The sequence below is a fragment of the Podarcis pityusensis genome, assembly GCF_964106645.2.
Source record: "Podarcis pityusensis genome assembly, chromosome: 4".
In the NCBI taxonomy this organism is placed as follows: Eukaryota; Metazoa; Chordata; class Lepidosauria; order Squamata; family Lacertidae; genus Podarcis; species Podarcis pityusensis.
In genome coordinates, this window is record NC_138027.1 from 96875536 (window position 1) to 96902016 (window position 26481).

The 26481-nt window shown below is 43.1% G+C and overlaps 1 protein-coding gene across 4 annotated transcripts in view; it reads left to right on the forward strand.

Annotated features, from left to right (window-relative positions):
• Nucleotides 1-26481, forward strand: part of KLF12 (KLF transcription factor 12) — a 222999-nt gene that overhangs the window by 108201 nt on the left and 88317 nt on the right. For all 4 annotated transcript variants that reach the window (XM_081003213.1, XM_081003216.1, XM_081003214.1 and 1 more), the window contains exon 3: nt 20870-21407. In XM_081003213.1, coding sequence (XP_080859339.1) covers nt 20870-21407 — 538 coding nt within the window. The remainder of the gene's footprint in view (nt 1-20869; nt 21408-26481) is intronic.

A 26481-nucleotide genomic window follows, 5' to 3' on the forward strand; every position in this document is an offset into this window, starting at 1 on the left:
AGCCTGTGGCCTTCGCTTTCTGGACTAGCTAATCTGAAGTGACAAATAATGTACCACTATGTGCATTTTTTAAAGGGATGCTCTTGTAAAACAGTGATCTTCAATTTTTTCCCTAGCAATGATTAAATTGCAGCTACAAAACAACTTGCCTTTCTTCTGCCATAATCACTGATAACATACAAAGGCCAATGAAGTGGACGGGAGGGGACCTTCTGTAGCTTTCTTTGTGTTGATTTTCACTCTTTATCACGTGCTCTTAACCACCAGATGTTGTATTAAGCAAGGTTTGGAAAACACTTCTTTTTTTGCAAAGAAAATAAAATGCATAATAAGAGTGGTTTGAAAAGCCCAGCTTTTTGTAAGTCCAGCAGGAGGCAAACTGAGATGTGGTTGGCATGGCCTGAACAGAAGAAAGGAGGCAAATTTTGGCAGTCTGATATTCAGATAAATCCCAGCTAGACTGGCAGGGAATAGGCAGGCAAGACTGGGCATCATTCAGATCAAACAATAGACTTGGAAATGGACAGGGCGGGACCAATATACAAATTAGACCATTTATATGTCTACCTCCTTGCCAAACTTGGTACCATAGAATCATAGAATTGTAGAGTTGGAAGGGACTTGAGGGTCATCTAGTCCAACCCCCTGCAATGCAGGAATTTCAGCTACGGTATCCATGACATGGCAATCCAACCTCTGCTTAAAAACTCCCAAGGAAGGAGAGCCCATTACCTTTCAAGGGAATTTGCTCCACTGTTCTTACCATCAGAAAGTTCTTCCTGATGTTTGTCCACAATCTCCTTTCTTTGTAACTTGAAGCCATTGGTTTGGGTCCTACCCTTCGGAGCAGGAGAAAACAAGCTTGCTCCATCCTCCATTTGACAGCCCTTTAGATATTTGAAGATAGCAATCATTTCTCATCTCAGTCTACTCTTTCCTAGGCTAAACATACCCAGTTCCCTTGACCATTCCTCGTTAGTCTTGGTTTCCAGGTCCTCGATCATCTTGGTTGCCCTCCTCTGCACCCATTCCAGCTTGTCAATATCCTTCTTAAATTGTGGCCCCCAGAACTGGACACAGTATTCCAGGTATGGTCTGACCAAGACAGAATAGAGTGGTACTATTACATTCCTTGATCTGAGCAGTATACTTCTGTTGATGCAGTCTAGAAGAGCATATGGGGGGGGGGTGTTGTTGCATCACAGTGTACCCTCGACATGTTGTTGGACAATAACTCCAATCATTCCTGACCATTGATCATGCTGACTAGAGCATTTGAAGGACACTAGCTTGGGAAAGACTGTTCTCTGACTAGCAGTGGCCATCCAGGATTTCAAACAGGAGTCTTTCCCAGTCTTGCCAGGAAATCCCACCATTCCTTTCCTCTGACCATGTTCAATATCATATGTAGTTCTAGGTGAGTTATTTTGGAAAACTATTATTTTTAACACCTAGGTGTGGAAACGGGGCTTTGAAATAGATGCACACACTTTTGAACAAATGATTTAGTTGCGCAGCACGATATGGTTTGCCAAATGTAAGCCTGTTTGCAGGTGTGAGTAGTGGAGGCAAGTCACCAAAATAAAAAACATTCTAGAGGTGTTTTGCTGTGCTCAATTTATTTGTTGTAAACTGATTAAGTTTTCATAATACACAATGGCAAAAAATTAAGGATGTTTTAGCTGTGGTAGTTGCTAAGATTAGGAATTAAAAAATGGCAAAAGGCTGCCTCTTTCTGGTTGGTAGATACTATAGATACTATTCCATTCCATTTCAGAGGTTGAATTGCCTTGGGAAATACATAATTCTCATATGTCAGCCATGTAAACATGGTGGCCTTTTTTCGTTGCTAAACTTTACCATGTGTGGGGACACTTTCTATGACTGGAGTCAAAGAAACTTAAAATTGAAAGAATATTCTTAATAAAACAGAAGCAGGTTTATTTATATTCATGAATTGTTTTAATGTAACATGTATTATTTTTACACTTAGCAATGATATAAACAAACAAGCTGCACAATATAGAGTTAGCATCAACTTGCAAAAATAATGGAAACAAAAAACCCATACAAATAAATCATGTTTGTGGTAGAGGAGCTCTTCATTAAAATTGTATTCAGAATTCAACCTCGTACAATAGAACAGAAAGTACAGTAGTTGTACACACACACACACACACACACACGACCAAATCAATAGAATTGTGTTTTCAAAAATATTTCTTGTGAATACAGGTTTGTTGCATCCAATGCAATAGTTGCTGATGCATTGTGGTCCAAGGTAACCACGAGCAGTTGCAAGCTGCTCAGTTCTGTGGGCACTTGGGGTCACAGAGGAAACAGACAATGCTTTGTCACAGTCCAAGTTAAGCTGAGAGTAGACAGGACCTTGGACAGCTCCAAGGAACCTTGCCAAAGCAGCTATAAAAGATGCTGTCTCTTCAAGGTGCTAGAGTCTACATGAATCCTTCTGTTGGTTGACCAGGCCTTAAGTGTGGAAGGATCCGTTTCCCTGGAGGAGCTGCCTGGCTGGTTCATTGAGTCATCTTATCTTGACCTCTGCAATGCTGTGGAGAGATGTAATGCAGGCTAGTGGTAGGGCTGTGTCCTGTGCTGAGGAGGTCTGTATGTTGTTCCCCACCATCTGTGGCAATCACACAGGGTCCCCGGACGTTTCACCGTCTATTGATCCCTGTGCCACCATTTGATTTCTCGCTGCCACCACCCAGGCCTTACTTGGTACAATACTGAGTCCAGTCAGGGTTAAATTGGAACATAAACTTCTGTTTATTTATTGCAGCTTAACAAGTGTGTGGTTTCATAAACAGTATCATGGGGTGCCTATCCAGACCTATAACTTCCGCTACCTGCTCTCACTCACTAAACCACCTCTCAGATATTTACTTGTCTTCCTAGCCCCTAACTGTTCCTGACTCAGCTTATTTCTCTACACTAACTCAACCTCCCCACAGACTCTATCTCAATTCAATCCCACTCCAACCAACCACCCAATTCCCAACAAACTCCTCCCTTCGCCCCTCCCAGAGCTGGTTTTATAGTCCCTCTGACTCCACCCCCTGGGTTCTGATTCTATTTCACCTCCAGCACTCATATGTTAACGTCACACCATCACCCAAGGAAATTGCCTGAACCTCATCCGAGTCCTCAGCTGTGCACTGCAAGGTCCCCAGGTTGTGGATCATGGCACAACTGTGGGTTTCTGTCACGGAGTCTCTTTTCCATAAGCACATTTCAACAACTTGTATAAAGGAGTCCATATTTCTGAAGATTATGAAAACTTTGACTGCCACGTCTGATCGTCCCCATGCCATCCCCATTTAATTGGGAGAGATCGCACAAACTGCATGGACCGCCAAGCTCCCAGATGGTAGGCAGCTTACACTGTATGTTGCTTTCATGCTGCATTTGTGGATAGTAGAATGTGAAGCGAATATAGCCAATTCTTGTCCTGCTTAATCTACAATGCCAAGGTCATTTGTGCGACTATACAGATAGATTATCAGCCTCTCCAGGAAAGATAAGGTGCCACTGCAAATTGAACTTGGGGCTGAAATTGATGTGAATCTGATGTGAATGTTGTTTTTCTTTTCCATTGAATATTGAAATACTCTCACAACCTGTGAAGGTCTAGAATCCTAACAGAACATCACATTTGTCTCATCATATGGCTTTGCTAATAGCACTTGTAGATATAGTTCTTTGTTTTTTACCTGTTCCAATCAATATCTGATGTAAGAGGGAACAAATAGCCTATTGATAGGGTAATGGCATCAACAGCCACTGTACACCAGTATTTTTGAGACATATTTTTCTACCATGTTTTTCATGGTGAACAATACTGGTGTACAGTGGCTGTTGATGCCATTACCCTATCAATAGGCTATTTGTTCCCTCTTGGCTCACTTGACAAGAGACATGAAAATTAGAAACTAATCAAATATTTCATTTATGTATTTATTATTAGATGTAATATTATAAAGCCCCCAATGGATACAAACAGAATCCTTGACACCCCCCCCCAAAAAAAAATATATCATACCCATTCTAATATGGTACAGCTAAAATAAAAAACAACAACACAAACATACCATTTCCCTATAACTATTATATTAAAACTGTGCCTTTCCCAAGGTGTCTGTGCATCTCCTATCATCTGTAAACTTGATATCTCCAGCCTTGTAAAAGTTGACTGCATGTGGGTCCCAGCATCCAAGCACAATGTGTTCCCAGGAATTGTTTCTAAGCCGAGCATTCACATAACAAGCTGGCGATTTCCATGATTCCTATGAGATTTCTAATAACTTCATTCCAACTAGCAAAAAGCTGTCTTAATTGTCCAATCTATCCCCTTTCCTATCCCCTTCCTCCTACCATGTTTTCTTGTGAAACAGCCTCTGTGGCCAGCAAAAACACAAAAAGTAAGGCTTCTAATTTATTTTTACTGTTTACTACATCCAGGTCTGGTTGTTTGGATATGTGAATCTGCAGTGTGTATGATGAGGTTTGTGTACTAATCCCTTGTGTTGGGATAAGTGAGTTTTGCTTCATGAGAGTTTGGATAGTGAGACCTGCATGTGTTTTTAAGGGAAGGGTGGTTGCTCAGTTACAGATTACCTACTTTGCATGCAGAAGGTCCCAGGTTCAGTTCACAACACCTCCAGGTAGATCTGGGGATGGCCCCTAGTCTGAAACCCTGAAGAGCCATTTCCAGTTGGTATATGGTGAACTGGATGATTCAATGGCCTGACTCAGTATAAGAAAGTCCCCTATGGCCACCACATTGCAGGTTGCAGTGTTGTTTTTTAAAAGACATCCAGCCACCCAACTATATAGAGGTAGTGAAGTGAAGTGGTTAGGGTGTCACACTAAGATTCGGCAGGCCTAGGAGGGCAGCCTTAAAGCTTACCTGGACCCACAGAGAACCATGTACAAGTCCTTGTGCTCCTTAAATAAAAAGGGGTGTACGTATGTATGCATATATGTACATGCACCATTATAACCATATCTTTACGCGACAAAATCGAGTAACATATTTGTTTATTTCCTTATCTGCTATATATAGCAAGAACTTTGACTTGGAGTACAGTTTCTGCCCAAGTATTTAATGTCCAAATCAGTACAGTGCTTAGGCAAAATAGGGTTTGGAGGCACAGCATGTGCTATTCATGGCTGAGCAAGCTAAGACATTGATCCAACAAGCCACACACACCTCTGGGTCCCATTATATTGGAATGGGGTTGGAACAACTTTAGCAAAGTAACCAGGACTCTCCAGGGCAAGGAAATGGCTTCATGACTTAGTCGATGCAGGAGGCAACAGTGGCAGCTCTGAGCAATGAGCAGCCTGAGCCCAGTGCCTCATTTTACCTAATAATAGGGTTGGCTTTGTTTACCGAGCCTCCTGTTGATACATGGAAAGCTATGTTTGGCTTGATCGGTCACAAGGTTTTGTTTTGTATTGTTTTTTTGGAGGAGAGCTGCATTTTGATACAGTTCATCTTTCACTGTGAATAATAAGAGTTTTGCATCACCATGTCTTGGAAGAAATGACTGTTTCTGTGTGTTCTATCCACCCAATTGTCCAACTTTTGTTAAATAGCGAAATAAATGAATGAATTACTTTTTGCAACTACGCGATACATTGGCACAGCGCAACAGATTTAATCTTCTCCATAACTCATTGTATCTGTCCTAGCAGTAGAGTGGATGTTGTTCTCATTTTTAAAAGGTGAGGTTGATTTCCACTGACAGTTGTGAGATTTATCCCTCGTATCTATTAAATCCCAGTTGCATTTTCTATAGGAATGTATCTGGAGAGGGCAATGTTTATAGGTGTAAAGGAAAGTCTCGTGCATCATTACAGTAAATCACTAATTGTAACTGTCTTTTTTATCAAACAAGGAAGTCCTAGCACTAGAATATTGGTTATTTATGTTATTCCTTCAGGAAGTGATGTTATTTAAGGAGTTGTCTGCAGAACGGAATACTTGCATATTTTATGATAGAAATTCTAGGAAGCATTATGCGGCACTTTTGAGAGTGAGCGCATGTATTTACATTTGATAAACAGATACATTATAAAATAAAAAAACAGTGCTTGTAGTGGAGGCTTTATTCTAATTTAAAAGCTGACATGATTGCTTTACAAAGGAATGATATGACAGGGAAGCCAGTGCATTCTTCAGCCAACAACAACATAAATACAGCTGATAAGCTTCAATAGTTCTCCAGAGGTGACAGAGACAAAATAGCGTAACCGGCTGTACATCTGCTTTACATACCAAAAGGAGGAGGGGGCGGGTTAAAAGGAACATGTGCAGAACCAATACAGCATCTGACATCTTTTCCTGTGGCAGCCAGCGGAGGTTTCACAACACCATGTTCCAACTTAATATACTGGATATGCCAGGGACCAGTCTCTTGTACAGTGGTCCCTCGAATGGCTTGGCTCCCAAACAAATCAGAAACCCAAACATCACAAACCCAGAAGTGAGTGTTCCTGTTTGTGAACGTTTTTCAGAAGCCGAATATCCAACGTGGCTTCCACGGCTTCCGGTTGAGTGCAGGAATCTCTTGCAGCCAATCGGAAGCCACGCCTTGGTTTTCGAACCGTTTTGGGAGTCGAACGGACTCCCGGAATGGATTAAGTTCAAGAACCAAGGTACTGTATTGCCCAAATTTACCGTGAGATATTAAGTGCTGCACATCTGCCGTGATTTCACAGGGGCCCAGACAAAGTGCAGAATTTTGATGCTAGCTCCAGAAGTTGGCTTCCAGAGACTTTTCTTTTTCTATTAAATTTATTCGCTCGCCTGCTCTGTTTTATACATAACCACCCAGTAGCGTTGCTGTCTAGGTGGATTTCAGCACAAAACGATCCTAAAATATAATGATAAAATTTCCATCAGAGAGAATCACCAAACAGATAACTAACAAGCATGGCATTACATAGATTTTCTGAGTTCCTGAGCTGCCACGAGCAGCCAGACCCACAGAGCAGGCCCCATCCAGTTGCAGGCTCATAAGGGTAAGTTTCTAGCTGTTGCAGCAGGGGTGGTGAACCTCTGGCGCAGGGGCCAAGTGCAGTCCCTCTGTCTGGCCCCTGAGGACACACACACACACACTCCTGAGCTGTACTCTTTAGCTGCCTGCCTTGGAATGTGACCTTGGAATCTGATCATGTCTCTTCCTTCCCTGGATGGAGGACACGTGTGAGCATGGAGAAAGTAGTCTAATGCACACCAAGTGAAATTTGCTTTCATTGCTCTGCCTACTTCTGCCTCTGGCTGCATCCTCCACTGACCCAGGGCCCTGGGTAGTCATAGCTGGTGGTGGCAGTGGGGCTGCTGCTAACCCAACCTGTTTTCTGCACTGCTTCTTACTGGGAGGTAGAGGAGATGGGGGGAGGTTGGCAAGGTGTATGTGTACCCCACCAACCTTCCCACCCTCCCCCTCTCCCTCTAGGTAAGCTGCAGCAGGGTGATCTACTGGAGGTTACGTGAGTGGCACCATCCCATCAAAGCACCTGTCACTGCCTAGAACAGAGCTTTCCAAATGTTTCGTGCTGGCAACACGCTTTTTAGACATGCGGTCATTTCACGGCGTAGTGATTCGGTTTTTCTAGCAAACCAGAGGTTAAACTGAACCCTCATAAGAGATACGGATACGGATTGTGCTGTACTTTTGTACTGTTTTATTGTTGTTAGCCGCCCTGAGCCCGGCTTTGGCTGGGGAGGGCGGGATATAAATAAAATTTATTATTATTATTATTATTGTGCAACACACCTACGCCCTGCAGCCCACATGCTAGTGTGTCGCGACACACAGTTTGGAAAGCTCTGGCCTCGGAAGTTTGTCCAGAAGGAGTTGTGGCTCTCAGGGTCAGAAAAGCTCCACATTCTAGTCCTACAGCTACAGTGATACTCTGATACGAGTGAGTGTAAATGTGCAAAATAGCAAATAAATAATAGAAATAATGCAAATAGAAACTATGCAAAAAATTCTTTTTTAAGCTGGAGTCATTATCAAGTCAGTATTTACTTATGCCTGTCACCACTTTTCACAAAGATCAAAAAGAACGCCATTGAAATAATTTCACTCAAAAGTAAAAAAAAGGCAAAGCAACACAGCATGCAAACTACCCTGTTAATTGACATCAACATCTTGATTTCTCCTAAATTTTACCCCAGCATAATTTGCATGCATCCAGGTTTGTATGGGTCTTGAGTAACAGAATTGCAGGTGTTATCTGCCAAACATGACTGCTTGCTCCCCTTGGCAGAGGCAGAAGCAAGCAAAACGTAGTGAAGCACTAGCTGAAAGTCTATGTGGGCTGGGCCCTTATCACTTATGTGTGCCACAGCCACGCCTCCCCACTGCCCTAACGTTCAGGATACAGAAGATGTTTGCTTTTCTGTTGCTGCTTGGGCAAGTGTAATTGAGAGTGTTGAGAAACTGATACTTTCCTCTTTGCCTTCTTAGGGTAAGGAAGTAAACATTAGGAGGTTTTTTTTAGCAACAGTATTCTCTGGTACAGAATACCGACACCTCTTTTTTTCTGCCTGTTACAGCCATTTTGTGCTGGCAGCCATGGCATTTTTCTCAATGTATGAGTACCAGAACTGCATATATTTTTTACTTCCTCTCCCTCTTCATTCCGATGGTTGTTTTGGTATGCGTTTTACTTCGTATTTTACTATTTAATTTCTAAGCTGCCCTGAAAAATACCTCTGCCAAAGGCCACCGTATCAGTTCTTTCAATAAATTAATTAACTAGAAGTATTTTAAAAGGCTTCTGCTATCAGCCAATGTTTCCTACCCTATAATGGTTGCTGAAGGCTGCTAGAACATTGAAGCTACTGAGGCATTTGCACTCTGCTATAAATGATTTGCTGTTTCACGTACCCAAAGCCAAGCAAAGATGGTATATAATTCATCGGTCTCTGTGGGGAGAGGTAGAGCCCAGCAGCTGTCTATGCATGCTAAACCCTAAGCCAAGCCTGCCCACATACTTACTGAACATCAGGCCTTTAGGCTGGAGTCTGCTGATAACTACTGCCGCTTTGTTCATGTTTAACCAGCGTCCTTTCCCTTTAAAGAAGCCGAGCAAACTAATGAGGACCCGCAAAGATGCATAAACAACAGCCCTTCAAATAGTGATGAATGTCCTCAGCCACAGAGGTGGCTAAACCGGTGAGGAAGTGTGGGCAATTAATTGTTCTTCGGAAATCTGAAGCAATGAGCTATAACCCTGACCTATCACGGTTGTGCCACCTGGGTTCAGTGAATATGTACCACACAGTATTGTCCCCAGAGAAGCCCCATATTGGAGTAATTTGAGACGATTTTGATGATGTGAAAGGAAGCAAACACTGGTGTCCGCCCACCTTGAACACGTCCTTATTCGAGGTAGATTGAAAGGGGAATTCTTCAGTCGACTTGCTTATTTACTATTCACTGCAGGTGTATGAAATATGAGCTCGTCTGTTGAGGTGGTGGAGGGAAAACACCCCTTTGACCTTGAAGGAGGGCCTCTGGGTCCCGGCAAGCATAATGCAAAATCAGTAGAACTGTTATGACCCATTAACTGTCTTGGAAGTGTGTAGGATGTCTGGGCTGACATTGCCGTAGATGTAAAGGTCAAGCTAAAATGTCAGTGGAGCTGCTGCTGCAACATTATTTGTGACTCAGTTTAGCATGTACAGGGAGCAGGGCTGACTTTATTATATAATCATAGAGTGTTCCTAGCAAGGAGGATTCCCAGAATAAAGAACAGCTTCTATCTTTAGCAGCACTGTTTCTTTTGACATGGTAGTACAGACTGTGATCACACAAATGCACACCCCATTCAACTGGAGCACTTCCTCAGTAATATTTTTACTCTTTTTTCATATAGAAAATTACATTTGTTGCTCAACAATTATATTCAAATTCAACAAAACTAGTGACTTGTCGCTCACCCAACATGGATGTTTCTAACCCAAATTACATACAACTGTGTTTTAAGGTTCCGTCTTCTCTAATTTTACCCTCTCTAACCTGTTTCTTAATATATTCTGTTGTTTCCTTCCTCCAAACTTTCTCATTCAGGAGATACAAGTGTCTCTTCCTTCCTCCTGATCAAGCAGATGAAGGGTTGACTCACTGGTCAATAATAATTTTTATTTTTATTTTTATTTATTTATACCCCGCTCATCTGGCTGGGTTTCCCCAGGCACTCTGGGCGGCTTCCAACAAAATATTAAAATACAGTAGTCCAAACATTAAAAGCTTCCCTAAACAGGGCTGCCTTCAGATGTCTTCTAAAAGTCTGGTAGTTATTTTTCTCTTTGACATCTGGTGGGAGGGCGTTCTGCAGGGCAGGTGCCACTACTGAGAAGGCCCTCTGCCTACCTCCCCATAACTTGGCTTCTCGCAGTGAGGGAACTGCCAGAAGGCCCTCGGTGCTGGACCTCAGTGTCTGGGTAGAATGATGGGGGTGGAGATGCTCCTTCAGGTATACTGGACTGTTCAAACATCATCAATTGACTCACTATTTTTTTATCACGATTAAGATTCTGTGATGTCAGAAACACCTATAGGGCCTCCTGATAATAAGGCATTAGAGTCCTCTCTTCCCTCATCTCTTAGAATATGCCATCAGGGTGGGAAAGGCAATTTCTGCACCAAAAGCAATCCTGAAACCACACTGAAGTGGACCTGACCGGGTTCATAGAAATTCAGAGCTATGTAATCTGAGGCAGGGTGTTCTCAGTGCTCCCCCCCCCCCTAGAAAAACAGGTGCCGGTACTCACCATGAAGTTGTTACAGAGTAAGGGCCACAGTTCTTAACAACAACCCCCTGGGAAAAAAGCACTGGGTGTTCTTATACAGAAAATATTATGTGTGGTCCAAGAGACATTAGTTTAGATTGTATGAGAAGCACCTATTCCTAACTGGTTAGATTCCTGTATGTTGCAGATTTTGATTATCATGGGGAAATTGTTGATCCTGCTATAGGTGAAAGTTTACTGGGGTTTGCTTGAAGACCTGGGCTGACATACTAGGCACTGTCAACACAGCAGCAGAAACATCTCTGTACTGCCTGTGTAACAATTTTCCAGGGCAGTCTCCATCACCACCCTCCAAGAAAAGGGTGGATGTTATCTAGCCATCCGCAAAAGTGTTTCCCCACTTCCCTGAAGATTGAACGCATCCATGCTGTTTAGTGGGGATCAAAAGAAATGACTCATCATTCAAAATAGGGACTCTGCTCCTTTGGACTGACAAACACAGAGTCATCGCTTTTCTGTTCCCCTGGTTATGCATTTGCTGCTTCACTAACTTTTCCAAAAGCGAAATGGTGTTAAGCAAAAGAGATTATTCATTCCTCGTTGATTTAAATAAATACTGTCCGTACGAAGATGGTTCAGGTGGAGGAAAGGAGTTGACGTACTTCCAGAAAGCCTCCATAACTGGAACACAGTTTGCATGTGTGCTTTTAAGTTCACAGTTTCTAGCATAGATGTCTTAAATTACTTCTCAAACAAGGTCGAATGGAAACCTGTTGTCCTGAAGGGGCCAAGCTGCATGTTGGTTTGCCTTTACACTTCATTAGGTATTTTCTATGCAAACAGAATTGACAGTTATGGATGTAGTTCAAAGACTCAGTACCTTGTAACTTCACTGCGGGTTCCACAGGATTGTTGTTCTGTGTGTACTTAACACCTTAAGGTTGTGATCCCAAGGTGCTTTCTTGGAAGTATGGTCTCTTTAAAGAATTAAAGTTTAAAAGAATCCCTGTACAGATAAATTCAGCCCCTGGCATCCCTCTGTCAGCCTTCTTGCACAGAAGCATATCTGGGAACCCCAATTGTGTATTTCCACCCATCTGTTTCTGACGTTCTGGAAAACTCTGCTAAAGGCCTCCTTGACCCACTGGTGCAGTCTAATTCTGAGTTACAGATAACCAGAACCGTGTGTGTGTGTGTTTGTGTGTAACACAAACCCATAAATATTACCTCGGGTTAAGAACTTTGCTTCAGGATGAGAACAGAAATTGTGCTCCGGCGGCACGGCAGCAGCAGGAGGCCCCATTAGCTAAAGTGGTGCTTCAGGTTAATAACAGTTTCAGGTTAAGAACGGACCTCCGGAACGAATTAAGTACTTAACCTGAGGTACCACTGTATGTTTCTCTCCTTGAAGAGAGATGGTTTGCCAATCTCCATGTTCCAGCAACATCTGGGATAGGTTAATGTAGTGTGTTGTACATGGCGGTTGCCTTTTGGAAAACGTTTGGGAAAGGAAACTAGCCCATGACATGCAAGTGGGCCGTTAACTAGGCTCAACCCCTATGGGCAGGATCACAGCTTTGTTAAAAGATTTGCACTAGCTGCTGGTATGGTTCCAGGCTCAGTTAAAAGCATTGGTCTTGTCTATAACACCCTCGACAATGTGGGCTGGAGCATCTTCATGATCCTATTCCTTCTGCATGAAGCTCCCTGCCAATCAATAGCTTCCTCAAAGGCCTTTCTCCCATCTTTGAAAGTGATATGGATGACACTGGAGACAGGACATCTTCCGTACTGATACCGAAAATATGGAAGCCCCTTGGAACATATTTGCCTTGTACTTTCTTTGCTATCTTTTAGCAGCTAAGCGAAGTCCACCCTGTTCTTTTCTACCCTTAATGGAATTTGAGGTCCTTTTCACTTGCCTTTTTATCTGGGTTATATTGGCCTGAGTGTTTTTTCTGCTGTTTTGATTTCCCGTTCCCTGGCGTTGCTTGTTTTTGTTCTGTTGCATCTTACTGTAGATTATGGTTTGGTTTGGTTTTTAAACGTAAGCTGTCCTGAGGCCGTCCTGGCAAAAAGCAGAGTATAAAATGCTATAAATAAGTCAGCGTCCAAGGACACCTTCACACACAGCCCTGACCTGCATATCCTGCATGTGTCAAGGTGAAGGAACCAGTTCTCTAATTTGGGTCTGCTCTGTCATAGGGCATTTAGTGTGAGCGGCAGCCTATACATGCACACTTCTGTCTGAGTAGGCCTTGTCAAGGCAACCTGTCTCCCCTTTTTGGCAGATCAAATGTATGCGCAAATGTCCCAGTTCACGGAAAGGTCCTATGCATGCTTGAGGCTCATGCTTACAGCCCACCATGTGCAGGATGCGAGATGGTGCAGTCATGTAACTTTAGGCCAGCCTTTCTCAACCTTGAGTCCCCAGATGTTGTTGGACTACAACTCCCATCATTCCTACCCATCAGGGATGATGGGAGTTGTAGTTAAGAACATCTGGGAACTCAAGAAAGGCTGTGGACTTAATAGTATCATGGGGAGTGGCGGGTGGGGCTGTCTTTAGATGATAATTACTTCTTCCTTCAAAATGTGGTATTATTCAGGGACCCCTTATCCATTCTGCTGAGTGGGGCCCTGAACCTCTGCCCCCAAAGCCCTGCCCTGTGAGTGCACCGCTAATCTCATTGTGAAGTGGTTTAAAGGTACTTCATCTGTGTATACATAAAAGGTTATTAGTAAGCACTGCTTCTCAGACGCCTCACAATCAGTTTCCCTCTCATGGTATGTTTGGCTATGAAGCTTTTGTGTGGACAGTGAAGATGCTATTCATATTTCACAAGGCTTTGCATTTCTGACAGCACAGAATATTGCCTTCTTGTTGGGTAGCATTTGCAGGCTGGGCAGATTCCACGCACTTGTCATTTGGATCCATCCTGACAGCTTCCTGAAAACACTCTGAAAGACACCCTCGTTCCTGGGAGTTATGAATCACGGTTTGAAGTTATGGCCATTTCTGTGTTAAGGCTAATCGGGGAAGGATTTCTATTAATAATAAAGTCTAGCATCACTCATAACTTTCCAAGCGAGAGCCTTATTGAACTTAACGTGAACTTAAAGATCCTCTTCGAAGAGGAACCTTTGATAGGGTGGTTGCCACATTGATGTACACACCACACAGCATGTCTCACGTCCATTTCATAAGATATATTCCATGTCTCTGAAAGGCTATAGCGAGTGCTTTTATGCAGGGCATAACTGGTTTTGTCTTGCAGTGACAGATATGTCCCTCTGTGACCATCATTCTTTTTTCAGGAATGAACTGAAGATGCAGTTTTGAATGTGTTGCTTTGAGTATTTCATCAATATTTGCCCCATCAACAGTGTTTTGTGGATTATGGTTCCACATGTAACAGACTCTGAAGGCAAAATTGAGTGCAAGATGATAGTATTAGGGGATAGTATTTTTGTGGTAGTTCCAGGATTCCTGACCCCTCCTCCCATTTTTTTTAATTAATTTTTTTTTTGGGGGGGGGCTCGTAGCTAATGTTAGTTCTACTCAGAATAGGCTCACTGAGATTTATGGGTCCAGTTGTTTTCAGTGAGTCTACTCTCAGCAGAATTTCATTGGAGACAACCCATATTTTATAGGGTGGCTGGGCATACTGCAAAATGAAGTGCTGGAGAAACCCAGCAATTCACCCCATAATTTCCAAGAGGCAACTGTACAAATAAATGACCATATGCAGATTTCATGCAAATTTGGGTCACGGTTCCGCCCCATGAGCCTTTTAAGTGCTTGTAAATTTCTTTCTGTACGTTCCTGGATGCAGCAAAATAAAGGGCAGAAATAAAGGCTGGGGGGGTGTTGGATGCCAAGAGTAAATTTAATTCTGCTCCAAACTGGATTTTTCTTGTCATTTGTCTTAGCACTCTCATAGTGGAATCTTGCAATACTGATTTATTGTTTGTTTTTGCTTCTGTTTTACTTTCCCTTATCTTAATATGAGTTGTCCAGTATACCCCAACAGCTATTGTATTATGCAACGCTTTTGGAATGTGACACCCATTAATGATGTTATTTTTCTGTTAAGCTGGGGCCATTTTGAAATCAACCACAAACTTCCGTTCCAACCAGGACTTTAAAGGAGTCTGCTGGATGTCAACAGGAGCAGATTTTTAAAAGAGGAGGGTGAATGAGGGTTTTGAGAAAAGATGAAGGAGGGCTAAACTGCAGTCCTAGTTTTTAGACAATGAAACCGTCCAAAATGATGCTGTATTGTGTTACGGGTGCCTTGGCCAACCTGACATCCTTGAGATGTTTTGGACCACAACACAGGTTGATGAAGGCTGCAATGAGGAGTTTTTTGTACAGCCAAATTTCGTGGTCGTGCGAAACAGCCTGCCAATAGAAATTTCTTGCAGGGTTCGTTCAAAACTGTATGTGATGGTTCAAGGGGTTGCTCGTGTGTAAGCCGGTGCCCACACCTGGCTGGGTTGCCTAAGTGAACCTTTTCTGTCCGGACAGCCACTCACCCATGGCTGTCTCAATCGCTGGCAGAATCCGTCAGTGGGCGTTTCTTAAACTTCTTCCAGCATAGAAGTTCTTTCACGCCCAGTCGCCTCCTACTTTCCCTGCGCGGAAGCCTTCTGCGCAAGGAAGGCGTAGGCAGCGGAGGACCCTTCCTCCCCCCACTGGTCCCAGGCAAGGAGTCATGTGACTCCCTCTCAGATTCCCCCATCTGCCCCCCTTCTCCACTGGAGCTGAGCTGATTCCCTTCCCCAGAAGATGGGCTGCCTCTCCCAATCCCGTGACGCTCTCTGGGATCCCTCTGGAGCTCTCTCTCTCCCTCCGGCACTGATGGCAGTTCCCTGACACTGTATTTATAATTTTGTGTTTGTTTTTGTGTCAAAAAGACCTCCCCTGTTGGACACCTGTTAGTTCTCCTGCACAGAGCAATGGTCCTCTTTTTTTCTTTGCCCTCATTATCCCAGCCTCCTCAAGTGTCCCGATTAAATTGAAACATCATGAATTGACAGAAGCCGCCCAATCCCAAATGCCCCGATATGTTATCCGCTTCTTACGTTGTCCTCATCTTCCATTTAATGTGATCTACCCACATGATGTATCACAATACTGCATGTGACACAATGACATCATGGAGGCCTGTAAACAAAATAATGTGGTATGCCACAGTCAATCAGATTAGAGAAGAATTTAAGATAAGAGCTGTGCTGGATCTGGCCAAAGGTTGCTCTAGACCGGGGTCCTTTTTCTGCTAGCCTACGGTTTCATGTGAATGAGTATTGGTCTACTTGACAACGTTCAGAAGTTCCCAAACTGCTCCTGCTGCTGCTGTGCTGGCGAGGAAACAAACCAGAAGCTGGCTTTGTGCAAACCACGTTTCCCTCAAATAAACTGCAGTCAGGAAGCCAAGCAAACTTTCTTTAGGGTGTGGGATTTTATGTCTCTGGTGCCAGAGCAACTTGCTCACCAGTCTTTACTGGGTGAGGTGGCATTCGCTGTTCTGCTTCAGGCACTGTGCAAAAGCAGACCCTCCAAGCGTCCCTATTTTCCAGGGACAGGCCCAGATTTACGGAAGCTGTCCCAGCTTCTGATCTGATCCCAGAATGTCCCGCTTTTCCTTAGGATGTCCCTATTTTCATCAGAGAAATGTTGGAGGGTATGGAGTTATGCAAACAGCAACAACCCTCCACTGAGCCAAGGAGATAAGTAACTATACAACCTTTAGAAGACGTCTGATGGCAACCTTGTACAGTGGTACCTCGGGTTACAGACACTTCAGGTTACAGACATTTCAGGTTACAGACTCCGCTAACCCAGAAATAGTACCTCGGGTAAAGAACTTTGCTTCAGGATGAGAACAGAAATCGCGCAACGGCAGCGGGAGGCCCCATTAGCTAAAGTGGTACCTCAGGTTAAGAACAGTTTCAGGTTAAGAACGGACCTCCAGAACGAATTAAGTTCTTAACCCGAGGTACCACTGTATTGGGAAGTTGTTTTTTTATGTTTAATGTTTTATTATGATTTTATATATGTTGGAAGCTGCCAAGAGTGATTTGGGCAACCCAGTCAGATGGGTGGGGTATAAATAATAAAATTATTATTAGAATAGGAGGGTTTGCAAAAGCAGCCCAGTTGGTTAGAGCATGGTGCTGATAATGTCAAAGTTGCATTTTCTATCCCTGCTTATTTCTGCCTTGCCAGGGATTGGATTAGATGATCCTCAGGGTACCTTCTAAGTCTACAATTCTGTGATTCTATGATTGTGGAATAGGACACCCATATTTCCATTGGAGAAGTGTCAGAGGGTGTGTAAAAGCATCACAGCATGGCTCCCTCGATCTTTCCAGAGGAGTTAGAGAGGCCCACAAGCGCCAGAGTCTCATAAGCAGGTGGATATTCCCAGAAAGTATCGAGTGAATAGACCTGCAGGCATCCATAGCATTGTATCAAAGTGAGGCTTGCTTTCTCCGCCTTTCCTCGCCGCTCTCCTTTGAAAATAATCATATCATATCTCATTGGGTCATAAAGAACTTGATTTATTGAAGCCAATTCATGAGACACTAAATCATTTCAATAAAAACAGCTGCATTTCACAGCTTTCGGTTTTATCCCATTAAAATTTCAAGTCTATAATATGCAATTATGTGTATACTCAAAGTAAAGATATTATTTTCTGTGTGGGGGAAAAAAAAGGAAGTATAAATTTCTCCCCCTTAATTTGTAATATATTCAGGCTTGACAGTACTAATTTGCACTGCAAAGTAATTTGGGCATAAGAAGCATATGTCAACATGAGGAGTAGCTGCAGTTTTGTCTCTGGAGGATCACTTAAATCTGTCTTGTTACAGATATACTGTAGTTGATTTGCTCGTCTTAATTTTTGACCCAATAATGATAATTTATGAAATTCAGATCCTTCCTTTTCTTCTTCTTCTGAGAATTTGCAATACTTGGGAGGGTAGAAAAGGCAGGAAATGTGTCTTATAATTAATTTTTGTTCATAGGGCTATTTAGTGAAAGCAGAGACACCCCAATGTCATGTTTTGCGATGCAGGTACATGCTACCCAAATTAAAGATGTGAAAACAGCACTCCGTCATAATTTATATGGAATAATGGGATTGATTTGGAGGGGGGGTTGGGTGTCCAGAAAGTGAATCTGGATTCTGAATTAAGATTGGAATCAAGGCCTTGAGTCTTGCTCAACCTGAACAGAGGCTGTAGGACATAAAACAAAGACATAAACATGTTACAGACCATATTGCGGCCTTAATAGTTCAGGGTAGGTTGCTCCTATATGTTGTGGCCAGTTATCCATTGCCAAAAAAGAGGATTTGCAACATTCCCCACTCAAAAAAGTGGGGAGGACATCATTTTGCAACAAATTTGTATATGGTAAATTATATGTACAGTGGTACCTCGGGTTACAGATGCTTCAGGTTACAGACGCTTCAGGTTACAGACTCCGCTAACCCAGAAATAGTACCTCAGGTTAAGAACTTTGCTTCAGGATGAGAACAGAAATCGCGTGGCGGCAGCGGGAGGCCCCATTAGCTAAAGTGGTGTCTCAGGTTAAGAACAGTTTCAGGTTAAGAACGGACCTGCAGAACGAATTAAGTTCTTAACCCGAGGGTACCACTGTATAGACACACATTTAGAAATAATTGCTATGCTTTAACTATTTAAAGCATAGAATGCTATAGACACCAGATGACTTGTGTGCTTGCTTAGACTAAGTGCCAATAGCTTTTGGTGGGCCACTCCAAGATCTCCCACTTTTTATGGTTCCTTATCTCCAAACCAGACTTGGACTAGACGGCCCTCAAAGAGGACACCTTCAAAGAGAAGACTGTGATAGAGAAGATAGCCAACGTGGTGCTCCCAGATGCTGTTGGAGTCTGCTGTCATTGTCCCAGAACATTGGCCATGCTGACAGGGGCTTATGGGAGTAGGACTCCCAACAGCATCTGGAGTTCTCCAGATTGAGCATCATTCGACCACACTGTAAACCCTCAATTTCTTGTTTCATCAGAAATGATGATGAGATGGTGATGAGATGGGAAGTGTGCACACACACAGGCAAGGATGCTTTTATCATACCACCTACAACCCTTGAAAATCTATGATCCCCAGTCTCTAGTCTAGACGCACAGTTATTTGCAACTGGGGGCAGCTCTGTTCATTTCATGTTTGGCAACAATGCTGAGGGTTCGAAGTCTAGCTCATGTTTATCTTCACATCATCTCTAGAGCTTTGTGTAGGCTTGGGTTATGGAGAGAATCTAAACCTTTGAGGTTTATGTGGGCTGTGATTTCAGCCTTAATGTGCTTATCGCTCCTGAAAATCTGGCCCCAAATTCCTCCCAGAACGCCTTACAAACTTGCAGAAACACTTGCAACTAGAGTTGACGTTCACCATCTGCAATGTTGAGAAGGGAGTCTGACCTCCCACTGAATATGAGGATGTGATTCAGCTTGGAACATGATGTACAGATATGGGTAAAAGTGAAATGAATCAACTGTTTAAATAGGGGGTAAGGAAGGATACAAGAGACTTCTGAGTAAATATGAGTTGGGTGTTAGCAATGCAGCAACAGAAACAGCTTCACCTTAAAAACAGCTCACATCTGCAGCGAGGTGGTATAAGAAAACATCTCTGCTGATGTTCTGAGACTTCTCTGTAAAAAAAAAAGTTGTTGACAAAGATGTTCACAATGGCTTAATTAATTTGAAATATTCAAATATTATTAATTCACATGAATGATTGTTCCTCAAAACTTTCTGGTAATGTTTGGATAATGACATTGTGCTGTAATGAGATTCTATTGTAATGAAGAACAAGCAGAGTGGAGAAATTAACTATTGACAAGCTAAGGGCTGATGTGCCCATGTGCCACCAGTGGAATATGTGAGATGGAGCTCACCTAGTTCAGAGATGGAAATGCAACAGTTTTTGACTTGCAAACAGGGCTGATTTATGATATTTCTATGCTCCTTTTCATTCAAATGAATCGCAAAGCAGCTTATAAACAATACACAGCAATAACTTAGTGGAGCGTAATAAAACATCACAAATACAATACAGATCATAGAATAATTATCAAATCATCCGTAAAACAGTTACAATCTATAAAGCACTATTATTCACAAAACAACTAAAAGAATAAGCTAAACAGTACAATTACAACAAAAGTCAGTCTGAAGGGACTTTAGGTAAACAACTATCTGACGTTTAGAAGACATCTGAAGGCAGCCCTCTTTAGGGAAGTTTTTAATGACTGATGTTTTAATGTATTTTTCATCTTTGTTGGAAGCCTCCCAGACGGGCGGGGTATAAATATATTATTATTATTATTATTATTATTATTATTATTATTATTATTTAATATTTCATCTGTTCCCTCCCCCTCACCACTGTGGTACCCTCCTTGTAAACAGAGACAGCATTAGCAAATACAGGCACCCCGTTTGGGGGGTGGGGTGTAACTTCTATAGTTACCCTTCATACCAAGACAGCATGAAGGCAGATCCAGAGGAGGAAAAAATTTTTACTAGAGCAGCAAGAGAATGGTACTCAGCCCAGCTCAGAAGCATTCTGGGAAAATGAGAGTGGTGGGTAGCTGTAGTCTCTTGTTGAGTACTCAGAGGGTCTCTTGTTGATTCCCCAGGGAGGGCTGCGAGTGTTCCCTGCCCGAAACTCCGGAAAGCTTTTGCCAGCCAATGTAGATCTGGATGAATCAATGATTTGACTCAGTCTAAGGCAGCTTCCCATGTCCTTATGTTCATTTCAGAGTGCCACTAGTGCACCTCCTTAATAGAAAAGCTGAAAATAAAAAATAAAAAGAGGCAGTGACTGACATGATCCCCAGTGAACCCTTTATCAGGACCTGACGTTGGGCCTCTTTGAAGCAGCCGCCCTTTCCTTGCCTGCTTGCCCTTCGTTTCAATGATGATGCTTAAAATAAACATACACACTGTTATCATCCGAGTGTTGTTGTTTTTGGCTCCTAGATGGTAATGGCCTGTTTCCCTTTCCTTCCTTCCACAGTCTCCAAACTCTCACAGTTACCCAGATATGGAAGCTGTACCCCTTTTGCTGAACAGCATGAAGGCAGATCCAGAAGAAGACTCCTTGTCCACAGACCATTTCCAAACGCAAACTGAGCCAGTGGACTTGTCGATAAACAAGGCCCGGTCGTCCCCCATCGCTGCTTCGTCTTCGCCTGTGTCCATCACCGCCTCGGCATCTTCTCCTTCTTCCACTTCAACATCCTCTAGTCGGCCAGCTTCGTCACCCACAGTAATAACGTCCGTCTCTTCAGCTTCTTCTGCACCATCAGTATTAACGCCAGGCCCGCTCGTGGCATCTGCATCAGGTGTGGGAGGGCAGCAGTTTTTGCACATAATCCACCCAGTACCCCCGTCCAGCCCCATGAACCTACAGACCAACAAAATGAGTCACGTACATCGCATCCCAGTCGTGGTGCAGTCGGTACCCGTGGTCTACACAGCGGTGAGATCACCAGGGAATGTGAACAACACTATCGTAGTACCGTTACTGGAGGACGGGAGAAGTCATGTCAAAGGTACGGTGCCCATCCCCCCTCCCCCCAGGTGTGAAATGTACTTGAATTTTAAGAAGGGTGAAGCCCAGACTAACTAGTAGCTCATGCTACTATTAGAACACCCAATCGTTTTGCAAGCCTATGGGAGCTTATCCTTCTTATCTTACATGTGGAAATGTAAGACTGGAGACAGACACTTGTTAACTGGAGAAGCATGGGGGAAATATCAAATATTAAGCCAGAGGGCTAGCATGATAGCGTGTCTACAGGACAACTGCCAAGTGGGGAGACTCCAAATTAAATTCTACCATTGCGCTGGACCGAAGAACTGCTGGATCCTAACCCCACTCATCCCAGCAGATCATGCCACAGGATTGCTCCCTCAGTGTCTGTGTATTTAGCAGAATGCCAGAAAGGGACATAGGCTGGTCACCAGATTATAATCTGCATAATACCGGCTTCCTGATCAGACTGCTTATATGTGTACAGCTGTACCATATATAAGCTCCTCTTTCTGAGGACAAATATGTGGACACGGGCGGTAAAGAGTTGGTGGCTTGTGGATGTTGGGGGTGGGATTAGTTTGGACTTCCATATGTCCAGATTTTCTCGAACGTCACCAGGAGGCAGAAGGTTGGCAAGTAAACCAAAAAAACTCAACAACTTTCACCGTGTCCTGCGAACGTCAGTGGCAGTGATCTTCTTCCCCGCTTCTCTATTCATACAAGTAGAGTGTATTTGTGTGTGTGTGAATAGTCCCAATTTGTTCGTGAAATGGAAGATGTCACAGGCATTGTCATCTTGTGCTTTCCTCCCTCCCTGAGGAAGTCACCAGTAATATAGAGTCAATAGTGGGGTAGGAGAGCTAGAAATGATGCCAATATATTTCACATCTGGCAACCAATATGCCCTTTTTGTTTCAGACAGTACATGGGTAGAGAAGTATAAAATGTCGGGGAGACAATTTTTTCACAGCCCTCTAGCATATACAGTGGTACCTTGGGTTACAGATGCTTCAGGTTACAGACTTCGCGAACTCAGAAATAGTACCTCAGGTTAAGAACTTTGCTTCAGGATGAGAACAGAAATCGCGCAGCAGCAGCGGGAGGCCCCATTAGCTAAAGTGGTGCTTCAGGTTAAAAACAGTTTTAGGTTAAGAACGGACCTCCAGAACGAATTAAATTCTTAATCCGAGGTACCACTGTATGGTGGCTCACTTACCAGAAGTAATTCCAGTGTTAACTCTGGAAGTGTATATTCAGTTCTCACCAAACTAAGCCTCCTGGAACAAAATATATACCAGGAGGCTTCATTTGGTCAGAATCAAGTATATAATTCCAGATTGCTTTAAGAATGTGATGCTGGCAATGATGGAGTCAGTGAGCCAGGCATTGTTGCGCCTCTGGACAGGGCTGTCCAACAGATTGATCACAATCTACTGGTCAATCGTGGGGTGTCCCTGGTCGATCCTGGTTGATCTTTGAACCCCACCAAAACGACCCCCAAAAATTTCAACAACTCTGACAATGGGTAGATCACTGCCAGTTTTTTAATACTGAGAGTAGATTGCAGACTCTTGGAAGTTGGATGCCCCTGCTCTAGAACATAAGAAGACCCTAGCCATATCAAGCCAGCCATCCCAACACCTTATTCTCATAGTGGCCAACCAGATATTCCCACAAGCAGGACCTGCAAGCAAGAGCACTCTCATCACTCGTGATTCTCTGCAACTGGTATTCAGAAGCATATAATCCCTCTGACATGGGAGGTAGAACAGAGCCATTGTGGCTTGTGGCCATTCATCGCCTCACCCTCCCAGGAATTTGCCTAATCCTCCTTTTAAGCTTTTCACTTTGGTGGCCATCCCCACCTGTGATAGAGGACCACCCATGATAGACAAACACACTCTCCGAGCCATGTATTGTGAACTGCTGGCTTCTTGACAACACCCTCCCCCCCCCCCCTTTTGGAATCCCAGGCAGCTGCAAAACTGGGAGATTTATCAAGCCCTTAGTGCAACACTATATGTGACTTGGAGGGTTGCATTCAATGTGTCTGGTCAGGAGTTTTGCAGGCTTGCACTACAATTCCCACTATATCCAGCACCATGTGCAAGCTCAAGGATTGAGAGTTAGCAATAGCCCTCCAGGTTTGGATAGGGATGACTGTCGTATTCACGCTGCGGCATAGAAAAATGGTTCATATAGCAGTGGAAGCCAGCTAGTATTCTGCGTGCTGGTTGCACCAAACATCTGCTCAAACTAAGAGGAAAATCTCACACTGGATTTGGCTCTGGTCTTAGCGAGCTTTAAGGATGTGATAACAAAACAGTTTATTAGACATAAAGGTAAAGGGATCCCTGACCATTAGGTCCAGTCGTGACCGACTCGGGGGTTGCGCGCTCATCTCGCTCTATAGGCCGAGGGAGCCGGTGTACAGCTTCCGGGTCATGTGGCCAGCATGACTAAGCCGCTTGTGGCAAACCAGAGCAGCGCACGGAAACGCCGTTTTTTAGACATAACTATCAGCCAAATAGGGGATGCGGGTGGCGCTCTGGGTTAAACCACAGAGCCTAGGACTTGCCGATCAGAAGGTCGGCGGTTCGAAACCCTGTGATGGGGTGAGCTCCCGTTGCTCGGTCCCTGCTCCTGCCAACCTAGCAGTTCGAAAGCACATCAAAGTGCAAGTAGAGATAAATAGGTACCGCTCCAGCGGGAAGGTAAACCTCGTTTCCGTGCGCTGCTCTGGTTCGCCAGAAGTGGCTTAGTCATGCTGGCCCCATGACCCGGAAGCTGTACGCCGGCTCCCTTGGCCATTAAAGCGAGATGAGCGCCGCAACCCCAGAATCGGCCATGACTGGACCTAATGGTCAGGGGTCCCTTTACCTTTACCTATCAGCCAAATGATCCTAAGCTAGTACAGCTTGATAACTGTTCCATCTGCAACTTGAATTACATTTGATTTCAGAAGAAATGGATTTTAAGGAGATTTCTTTAGCTAATTAAAGAGAATAGTTACATAAAGGACCAAAGGACAAAGATGCTCTGGTGAGAAAGACCCGTGTGACTGGCCCTGCTTACACCATTCCACTATTTAGATCCTGCTTGAAATTAGGAGGGCTACACCTCAGGGAAGATGGCAGGTGAGAGACTTTATCCAGCAAACCAGTGCTCCATAAAATCAGCATGTTCATATACGGTTTTATCTGGGCCAGATTTTTTTTTTCAGGGTAACATTTTTTTCCTTATTGCTGTATTGTCTGAGCAGAAGAGACTCCACAAAAATTTCTTTTCACCATTCCCTTGTCTGGTTCTGTATGTGAGATTCCTCCTGACTTCATGGTCTTGCTTTTGCAAAACAGAAATAAGAAATCATTCTAGGAAAACACTTTTTGATAGTTAGCCTGTTTGTTCACAGGGGGAAACCAAATAGTCACAAGCTTCGTAAAGCAGGGTGAATGTCACTTATTTTCTACTTATTTTGTGTTGTGTAGGCTCCTATGATGTAAGTAATGGGCCCGCCTGCTAGTTTGTTATGAATAAAAGATCATTTTCAGTTAGAGCTTAATAATTATTTCACTATTAATATACTTCTTCTTAATTGTATTTCACTATTAATAAACTTCTTCTTAATTGTATTTCAGTTCAACAATTACTTTGATAAAATACATATTTTGTTATGTGAAAATGGCTTTAGATACCTGTTAGGTCCATAAATTACCATATAGCATATATTCAACACAAAATACAGTGACAATTTGTTGTTGACAAAGGACAGCTGGACATATAAAGGGCCCCATTACCTTCAGTAGCTTAGGGCCTCATCAAACCTAAATCCAGCCCTGTAGAGAAGATAGATGTCCCCACCCAGAATAAAGACCTGAGATACTAGCAGAACATAACATACTTTGTTGTCCCTAGCAGTATATAAAGAGGCAGCTCTTTTAACGATATTTACCGTAGATTTTTTTGATTTTTTAAAAAAATCAGTTTTACGTTTCATTAAGGGATGTTGTAGCAACAGTGAAGCCTTTGGCACCTATTGGCTGAAATGGTGTGATGTCATAGAATGTTTAGAAAGGTGGACTGCTGAGGAAAGTGTGATTTAAGGTCCAGCTTTGTGGGCTGAAGTTAATGGTAGTTTGGTTGGGTGCAAGAATGGAGGAGTCAAGGTCACTTTTAGATATGTAGAAGTGTCTTGTCTAGAAACCTGGGCTCAGAAAAAGCTATGTCCTGCTGTTGTTCAAATCTGTAATTGCTTTTCTTTCCCCCGGCTTTGTTTTATGTTGGATGGTGAATCAGTTATATATTAGATACTTGATGTGATTTAGGTCTTAACACTCTTGAGAATTCGATTTCCTGTAAATGGGGTGTGAGTTCTACAGTGTTCAATTTAAAATGAAAAAGGTCTAACGTTTTTGCTGTGGAAAAACAAGAACACACCATCCTCATAGATGTGTATCTGAGTTATACGTAGGTAGGTTTCTGCAGATGTCCATAGCTTCTATTAATCCTGCATGCCCCTGGCAAATTATTTTGCTCGTGAAATTACTATAAATAACGACTTTGATTGGACAGAGTAATTAATAGCCTATGGTAGATTAGCAACGAAACGCATGTATAGGAGCTAACCCCACCTTCTCCCATCTCACAAGAGCACACAGTTAACTGCTTAAACCGCACAGTCCCATAAAATCTCAATAAAGCCTGAAAAACTGTGGAGTATGTGTAATCTTGCTATAAATTGCAATAAAAATTACCCTGTAGACTCTATATTATGATCATTAAGTTCATGGATGCTGCTGCTGTGTACATAAAGTTTTATGGAATAAATCGACCAGTTTTGCTGCCCCTATCAGAAAGCAAGCTGTTTTTGATTTAAAAGTTGATTGGTGTTCTCAGAGCATTTTTCCAAGAGCGCAAACCATTTGTAATGGCCTTTAGTGGAAAGCGGCTTGGGCGTTGGGGTGAGGAGGCCTTGTATATCTGCCCTCCATCGAGGGTACTTTATTATGAGACCTAGGAGAAGTTACATGTTTTCCGCAAAACGCACATTCGCACAGCTGCTCTGTGTACATTAAATAAACCTCTGCACA